A 9661-nucleotide genomic window follows, 5' to 3' on the forward strand; every position below is an offset into this window, starting at 1 on the left:
GCAGAGCCAGGGCAACTTGACTCACTGTTTAGCTCCACCTGCTGTCGTGTTGATGCACACTGACATTCCTCTGAGATAATGGCTATGCATTTAAATTATTCATAATTAAATTCAATTTCCAAAGAGGTTGTGTAAGGTTATGGGAATAATGGGCCATTTATGTTTACATGATAGATATTTCATTCATAGATATGTTTGTTATTCTGTTACTGGAAAACCTGCAGCACATCAATGACTCTTTGTGACTCTGTGTGGATTCCTTCAGGGGTCTGGGAAGTGTGATGTAGAGGAGCAGAGCAGTCACAGATTGGTACAGAGTCAGAGACACAGGCTGGTACAGTCAGACAGCAACATCACAGCCTTTATAACCAGTAGGCTTCAGTACAGTTTAGAGATTAGTAGTTTCACAGACGTTTTGAATGTCCATTTATATAACTTAAACTGAAAGCCTGTATTTTGTCAATAATGGCTAAATAAATAATTGTGTTTCCATGTAGAGCAACCACATTGACTGTTAATTTCACATTCTGGTAAAATATCGTGTTTGTAAGTTCTGCAATTTATACCTCTGTAACCCAGCCTGGTTTGATTGGTGATTAACACATTTGGAGTTAAAGGAGTAAGTTCACCCAAAATTGAAAATTATCTTCTCACTCCCATGCTGATGGCAAGTCAGGTGAAGTTTTGTAGTCCACAAAACATTTCTGGAACTGGAAAACAGTGTTGCAGCATTCTCCTAAACAACTGAAGTATATAGGGACTTGTTTCTCCAGAAACCCTGAGGAATTTGTTTGAAAAGGATGTTAATTACACCCCCTGACGTGCGGAAGAGCTTGTGCACCCACGTCAGACTATGCTAGGGTTATATGGAGTCATTTTATGTTTTGTTTTTTTTACATTTTAAAACAAGTCCCCATCTACTTCAGTTGTTTAGGAGAATGATGCAATGCTGGTTTGCTGTGAAACTCCAGAAATGTTTTGTGGACTACAAAACTTCACCTTTCCTTTGTGAGGAGGGTGAGTGGATAATGACTGAATTTTCATTTTAAGTGTGAACCTATCCTGCAGGTTTCAAATAATAAATTAAAACTTAAAAACTATTTATTTATGAAATTCCAATTTCCCTTTAATTAGTATGAAATTTGCAATTACATTTTTTTGAAATTACAGACATGTTCAAAAAAGCTTTTCCGTTTGATATCTATTCTTCTTCTGTTTATCTATGCTGTGTTGTGTTGTGTCTATGTGTGGTATTGTGTTGCCATTGTATGTGAGCTGGTACAGTACTGTTTCTTTAACTGCTCGTCTTTGGGAGTCTTGGGTGTAGCCTGAACTCCGTGACTTGTAGGCACACGGCAGCATAGAAAACAAGCCAACATGAATCCATATTGATATATCTGAACATCACCACTCGTTGTATCATAGACATCAGAATTGTTGTGTTATAATCAATTCGCAACTGCGTTTTAAACAATTAACTGTTGAAGAAACGGGAGGATATTTGGACTAGTTTGGACCTAACGGATCGCCGTACTCCATCGGACACGTGATCAGAAAAAGTTATATATAGAGGTGCTGGTCTCAATTGTTTGTTTGACACACGGGCAGAGAGAGCAGTGACATGGCGTCGACAAGCCGGTGAGTAGCAACTTTGACAAAATACTATACCTCTTACTTTTTCACGTTTGTCTCTCAGAATTAAATTCTTTTAAAAGCTGTCGAGGTTGACTCGGTGAAAGACGCTGATACTTGTCCCAAATATCACGCCCGTAATCGCACCGTTAGATGTACGATGTATTGTGCTAGGAGCTGCTAGCTAGCCAGCTAGCCTGTGGGATGTTGCCAGAAGTCGCTGTCTGTATCGCCGTTATATTCTCACACCGTTGTGCTGGTTTTCAATAGCTTCAGTTGATTATCATGTAAACGCTGTTGACTTGTTTTGCCAGCGTTTTGGCTCTTTGGCCCCACAGCTCGGTTAGCATGAAGCTGAAACTTATGCTAGCATATTAAATTGCATTAATGGTCTGCGAGCATCACTGGATGAGCTGCCCCGTCACCTGTAAACACATTCAGATGTTTTTTGTGCTGCGTGTCTACATGTAGCTAACCTTTCTGTAACACTGATCAGCTGATGCTTCTTTAAAGTTGGATTTTAGTCGGACACGCCACTAAATATTGGTGTTTGCTTGTCTTTCCTCTCATCTTGTGTTGTATTACATCCACTTTCACCGTCACCAGTATGCAAATGTAAAGGACAGAGTGGTAAGAGTGGTGTTATTACAGATTGATGTTGGTTTGGCCCTGATTTGACGCCCAGTAATGAGATCATCTGTGTTGCTTTCGCCACATCATCGTGACGGTTTTTGGTTATTGTTGGATTCAGTCCAGGATTTAAAGAATGACTGATCATACCTGAAACTATTACTCGACTAATCAATTAGTCATCGGCACATAACTAATTGTCAACTTTTTTGCTAATTGATCAATTTTTTGTTTTTTTTTCAAGCATATATCTCAAATTGTCATCCACAGGTTGCTTGATGTTTTCTTTATGCTATTGACACAGTTTATTAATTAATGCGACAATGACTCGTTTTGGTGTCTGATATTGTTTATCCTTTGTTTGAATTCACATGTTGACACTAACCCAGACAACTTAAGCCAGTTTTGTGCTTTCAGCTTGTTCTGTCCATTAATTGGATTAATACACCCATTGTAACATAAAACAGTTACTGTGCAAGACATGTTGTTGAAGAATATTCACTCGGGTATTATCAGGACTGAGAATGAAAGTAAAGTGAAAGTGTAAAGCACATCTGGCCAGTGTGACATTTTGTATGTAAATGTTCCTCCCTAGTGTATAAGAAATGGAAACTAGCTTAGCTGGGATTTTACGTTGTTTTCATTTTTTCCTCTCTGTAAAGTGTGCTTTGTGTCTTGAACTCATGATCTCTCTCTAACCCTCCCCAGATTTTTTGGGGAGGGTTTGTTTGTTTTTCTTGTCTTTTTTGCGCCTTTTGAGCCATTCTCAACTGTTGTTCTCCTTCTGCAGCGGAGATGCTCTTGCCCTTCCCAGAGTTCAGTGTCCCAACCACCCTGAAGCCATACTGGTGGAGGACTACAGAGCAGGAGACATGATTTGCCCTGAATGCGGCCTTGTAGTAGGTCAGTATGCACGCTACAAACGCATGCACTTTTGCTTTTGAAGAACTTCACATTGTTAGAACACATCCTTTCCATTTTGGTTTCCTGTTTCTTCATCTCCTCTTCCGTCCGCTGAACTCAGATACTTAAACTTATCAGTGCACACTAGGGTTTCTCAGCGCATGTCTTCCTCAACCTGTTTGTTTGGTTTTAATCTGCAGTTGAAAGGCTAAACAAGGCCACAAGAGTGAAGCTAAAACATGGAAAAGTAAGCCACTGAACGTATTTCTCTGTAGTGCTGTTCAACCTGCATCTGGATATTAATCTGCAGGATGTAGCATTCTCTGTTTATGTTGTATTTAGCCAAATCACAAAAAACACATCTGCTCTTTGTCATGCAGACGTGAGTTTTTGACATATCTGCTACCAGGACTTCTTTCACCACCCCTATACATAGAAGCAAATATTGTTGTTGTAATTTCTTAAAATACATCATCTAAAAATTCACAAACCTCACTGTGAGCAGTTCTTTCCCATTGCTTTCATACTTGAAATAAAAAATATTCTTTTTTCAGGGTTTCCCCTTTCGATGATAAGGGATGAGCAAATGAAAGTAAAATCAATGTGAAGGTCATCAAAACCACCTAAATGATAGATCTGATGGTTGTAGTTAGTCCCCAGTGGACTTCTTTAGCAAGTTCTGTTTTTTGAGGTGTTGATAATTTATTATCTGCTCTAGCTTATCCATCTGTTTGTATACAGATATGGTAATAATGGTGTTCTGAAATGATGTGAAATTGCATATTTTTTAAATTGGAAAAACATAAACGTTTCTTGGGGAGGACCCTCAAACCCTCAGCCAAATATGTGCACCTAATCCTTCCACAAACGAGGACAAACACCTTTGTTAATTAAAGTGATATGACCCTTTTAAATACCTGCGTAGATTCAATGTGAGGCAAACACTAAGAGCCAAAATGTTTGTTTTGATTGAGCAAAAAGGGGCATGCAGTAGACATGGTTAAAAATGAAGGAATAAACAAATTAAAGGTTAGAAAATTAACTGTTATTTGTGCAATTTCAGCCAGGTCTAGTGTTTTATTCAATCTGTCGTTTATCACCAAGGCACATACAGGCACAGATACAAAGTGTATGAAGCAGAAATCCTTTCAGTGTGTGATGCAAGACAAAGCTGTAAGAGAGCACAGAGTTCTTCTCTAATGAGCCCCCTGAGCAAAGACCAGGTCAGATGGGAGGCAAGAGACGCCAGCCGCTCTCTGATGCAAGCCGAAGTGTCGTCTGTTCTGCTCCCATCGCTTCGGCTCGCCTCTGAGGAGATGAATGTCAGATATTAGAAAGACTGATGGAGGGTTAAAAAAATAAAGAGAATCTGACAGGATTAAAATATCATAAATCCAATCCTCGACCCTGCTATAGGGTGCCAAGAACAGACAGTCATGATAACTGGAAGAAAATAATATGACCTGCCTTTGTCAGACCTTTATCTTTTGTGCATCTCAGGTTTGATGCATTGACATTGTTTGGATCACATTGTATTATTTTTTTCTGCCTTGTAATACACACTGAGAAGAAAATGAGAAAGAAGAGAGGACAGGGATGATGTAATTTAGATTCATAGCAACAATATAGCCTAGCAGATGATGTGGAAAACTTGTACTTCTGGTCAGTCTTCACTTTGATGAATGAAAGAATAAACTCGTCTTTGTTTTTATTACTTGAATATATACATTTAGCAAAACATAAATTTGACATCAGAGGAGATCTTGGTACAACAGGTCAGATACCAAAAGCTTCATACAGCTTTATAGGCACATAAAGTCCTCAAGAATCACACCATCTGGGAGGAGGCGAACGATATGTGTAACTCTCGGTCAGTGTCGTCAGTATTAACAAGGGAGTCTGGAATTTCTTCAAGGTCCATCTTATCTGTACTTCTGTACCGTCCTTTGCTTCCACAAAGCATGCCAAGTGTGGCGGACTCTGAAGACTCTCGGGTCTTAGACCATAACAAAGCATGAATGGGACCTTATTTCTTATCCAAAAATGTCTACCACAATAGTAAAAACTTAGAGCGCCGTGGACGACCTGAAGACAGACAGTACAGGAGACAATATTTACAGTATTTGAGACTTGGAAGATGTTTGCATGAGGGAATTGTGTTGAGTGTGGCACCATCTTCTGGTTAATTATTCCAGAGGGATGTGATACAGCCAGACAGATATTGTCTGAACATGCAGGTGACAACTTGTAATAAAATCTGTTGTTCCATTTCTGAAACTGTTCTCCTTACGTCCGCTGTTTTTAGAGCAACGGGTGTAGCCATCAGTACAAAAGATTGAAAAGCTGACATCAACCAAACGAATTAAGACTGTTATTGGTTGAAATCGTTTTGGGTTGAGAGCGGTCCGACATCATTTCTTTTTAATGAGGATATTGTTTAAGGGAAAAAAGTGGCATGTGTTAATCCAGAGTGAAGATGATGTTGGTCACTAGGAAAGAAGCACAATTAAACTGAATTGCATTTTACATTTAAAGCGAACTCTATAGCGAAATTGACTTTGTGCCACCTTTTTGCTTCTCATACATCTTATTTATTTTAAATTGTTCAAACCGTTTCCCCTCAGGTGACCGTGTAATTGACGTAGGCTCAGAATGGAGGACGTTTTCCAACGAGAAAGCCCTCAAAGATCCATCCAGAGTGGGAGACGCGCAGAACCCACTGCTCAATGGAGGCGACCTAACCACCATGATCAGCAAGGTGAGAGACGGTTGTGTTGACTGTTCAAGATGAGCCCTGTCGTATCGCTCCAATCTGTCCAATAGTACAGTTGGTATTTGCAGTTCAGATAATTGGAAGCATGTCAAAAGATATCAAAGCATCTGTTATACCTGTGTTCACATGTATTGTACAGATGATTTATGCTGAAACAATTATGTGTCATTGAATGGTTTCATAATACTTTACAACATTCATATTATCTGATGCATATTTCTGTACTGAGTTTGGTCCAACAGTGATTCAGAAGCTTCAGTCACTGTTGAGTAACATCTGCTGCATTCACAGTAAACCACATCCTCACTGATTCTGGCTCGTCTTGAAATACAACATTGCTGAATTTGACTGATAAACAATCACCGTTTCCACCACAGGGAACAGGCGCAGCTAGTTTCGATGAGTTTGGTAACTCCAAGTACCAGAACCGGCGGACCATGAGCAGCTCAGACCGGGCCATGCTCAACGCCTTTAAAGAAATCAGCACCATGGCAGATCGCATCAACCTGCCAAGGAACATCATAGTAAGTTCTTAGAACAAGTTAAATATGATTCTGTATTGTGCTTTTAGAAAGATTATCCTAAAACAGGTGCAGCTAACCAGACAAATGCTGAGAGCCTTAAAAGTTGTTCCATGTTACATCACACTAAACACTCCTCTCTCCCTGGTCCTTGGTTCAGACTCTGGAAACCTAACCTTTTTAAAGGGAAATGGAAATGAGGCACATGTGGGTCATAGTGAGCAAGAGAATGGAAACCAAAACGTAACTTGTTGATTGTGTAATTCTGTGGTGTGTGGAAACTACACTGCAGGCTGAAGCCTCTGCTGAAGTTTCATATCAAGGGGCCGTATGTGGGCCGGGACACATGTTCATGTCTGTCTCTTGAGTAAAAGGGGTATGCAATTTATTTTTTGTAAACCGTGGTCTTCCACACCAATCTTGCTGTTACTCTACACCCCATCCCCAGAGTTTGCTCTGCAGTAACTTGAGGCCTCTTTAGGGGTAGTAATGATAAATATATGTTGATGTAACAAGAGGCAAAAGGTCCACACGTTTGCCTCACTTAAACTAAAATATCCTGACATGACTGTTATCAGCTTGTTTAATTTCAACAAAATTAAATTGAAACTGTTTTGAAAAAGTGGAGCAATATTTTTCATAGATTTTATTATATACATAATTTATCCAAAACATTTTCATTTAACATTTTTCATTCTCTGAAATGATTGAATTTGGGTAGATTGTTATTAAGACCTTTAACAGGAGGATGCAAATAATGTGTTTGCTGTAAATGATGTGTGAATGTTTTTGCTCTGCAGGACAGAACAAACAACTTATTCAAGCAGGTTTATGAACAGAAGAGTCTGAAGGGGCGAGCCAATGATGCCATTGCTTCGGCCTGTCTCTACATCGCCTGCAGACAAGAAGGTGTACCAAGAACTTTTAAAGGTCAGGATAACTGCTCTTAAGAAATGATTGATGGAGCAAAATCAAAACAAATTGTACTTTTTAATATATGGGACAAGTAATGTGAGTACCAAGCCAAAAACCTTTAACAAACCATGACAAAAACTCTGATACTATTGAGAATTGTCTGTCTATATATTCCTGTACTGATGGTTCAAGTATTCACCATTGTCATGTTTTTTTGAGTTCTCATGTTTAAATAAACAAATTTTTAATACACATCTAACCTTTAGTAGAAATGAGAGGCACTGGTGTTAAAATTTTAAAATGGCTGATATGAAATTCTAGTTTGCTAAATTATTTACCTTTACAATTCGCCTGTGCTGTATCGCCTGAGGGGTAAAAACATTTCACGTCATATGTTTTGTTCTCAGACAGTACAGTAGGATATTAAAGGATATGATAGTGCTCTGTAGTTTGATATTCTTTGAAATTGCTCTCACCTTTTCCTGGAAGAGGCACTCACACAAAGTCCCATAAGTGTTTCTCAGTGGGCTTTAATGTGTGGTGTGTAATTTGCCACCATTAAGTAAAGGCAATTAGACCTCAGTCCCTACGGTTTTAAAGAAGAAAACATCCTGTTTATAGACGTAAAGGATGCACGACTGGTGCACTTTCTCTTCTCTAATTTGACTGTGGAAGTGAGAGACTCAACAGCACAGGAAAAAAAATGCAAAAAGAGCCACATTTCTTTCACTTCACTCCATTTAACACATTTCTTCCCCTCTTCCCTCCACAGAGATCTGTGCCGTCTCTCGGATCTCCAAGAAGGAGATTGGCAGGTGCTTCAAGCTGATCCTGAAGGCGTTGGAGACCAGCGTGGACCTCATCACCACCGGAGACTTCATGTCCCGTTTCTGCTCAAACCTAGGCCTGCCCAAACAGGTGCAGATGGCGGCCACCTATATCGCCAGGAAGGCTGTGGAGCTTGACCTAGTGCCTGGCAGAAGCCCCATCTCTGTGGCTGCAGCAGCCATCTACATGGCCTCCCAGGCCTCTGCAGAGAAGAAGACCCAGAAAGGTAAGTGACAATGCTTCAGTAATACTAATGATAGGTTTAATTTTCCAGTTCAATTGTTGATGGTTTGAACACCTATATACTAGTGCACATTATGGACGCACTAACTGTTCAAGCATCTTTATCCACAAAGTAACAAGCCATAAAAGCCTCTAGATAAATGTAATCGAGTACATATAACAATGTTGCCCACTGAAAATTAGTGAAGTAAAACTGTGACCCCTCACAAAAGTGGAAGTAGGTCAATAAAGATGAAGTTAAATGTTTTTACACACCTGTGGTTCAGCCCTATAAAAGGGAAATGGGTAGAGCCGATCTCCTGTCAGCCCTCCACCCTGTTGTAGTGTCCTTGAGCAGGACAGTGTCCCCCAGAGGCTCCAGATGTGATGCTCTTTAAACTGTATTCTCGATTGGCTCAAAAAAGTAGAATGTTGTCATATTTTATTTTCACACTGTATTTAAAATTCCTCCCAATTATTGTTATGAAGCTGCAGCATGTTAGACTGTAAATGATTGAAGAGTTGAACTGGTCTCTGCTTCCTCCACAGAAATCGGAGATATTGCTGGCGTTGCAGACGTCACGATCAGACAGTCATACCGACTCATCTACCCGCGCGCTGCAGAACTCTTCCCTCCAGACTTCAAATTTGACACACCCGTCGACAAGCTGCCACAACTGTGAAGACGACGCTCTCGCCACAGTGACGATATTTTTCTGCTGTACTTACAGGATTGTATCTTTCTTTTTTTTAAATCATATTTTTGTTGGATTTGGAAGATTTCTCTTGTCCTCAGACTTCAAGCCTTTGTCAAGGCACTCTCACAGGAATAAACGGACACATTCCAGTGCTTAAATAAACAGCTTTGCAGACTGTACTTACAGTATTTCATTTGAGTGTATATACTGTACCATGTATATATGTCCAAGTGGGAAAATGTAATTGATGCTTGCAATTTTAGGCTGGTTTCATACTGTATACATAAAACTTTGTTTTTGTAGAAAAATGACCAGGTTCTATTTTGTTAGTTTGTTTGAATTGTTTCCAGTAATTTAAAAAAATAAAAGATTTTCATTAAAGCAAGGTAATCAGCTTTTTTCAATTTGTTTACATCAACATTTTTAACATAAAGAAAATAACTCTTTCAGCGTCTTGGTGAACACTTGAATACATCGAACCTTCAGATTGTTGTTTCCTGAAAGTGAATAAGAAAGCAGGCGAGATTTGAAATACTAAA

General features: G+C 39.4%; 1 protein-coding gene across 1 annotated transcript; it reads left to right on the top strand.

Moving 5' to 3' along the window:
- The first annotated feature begins 1528 nt into the window (after positions 1–1528).
- On the top strand, positions 1529–9507 carry gtf2b (general transcription factor IIB). The gene is made up of 7 exons (XM_084369398.1): positions 1529–1638; positions 3053–3165; positions 5790–5923; positions 6316–6462; positions 7260–7389; positions 8147–8428; positions 8974–9507. Exons 1-7 carry the CDS (start codon positions 1622–1624, stop codon positions 9105–9107), a joined length of 957 nt encoding a protein of 318 aa, XP_084225524.1. The 5' UTR covers positions 1529–1621; the 3' UTR covers positions 9108–9507.
- The last annotated feature ends 154 nt before the right edge of the window (positions 9508–9661 follow it).

The sequence above is a fragment of the Pagrus pagrus genome (assembly GCF_965226575.1).
Source record: "Pagrus pagrus genome assembly, chromosome: 12".
In the NCBI taxonomy this organism is placed as follows: domain Eukaryota; kingdom Metazoa; phylum Chordata; class Actinopteri; order Spariformes; family Sparidae; genus Pagrus; species Pagrus pagrus.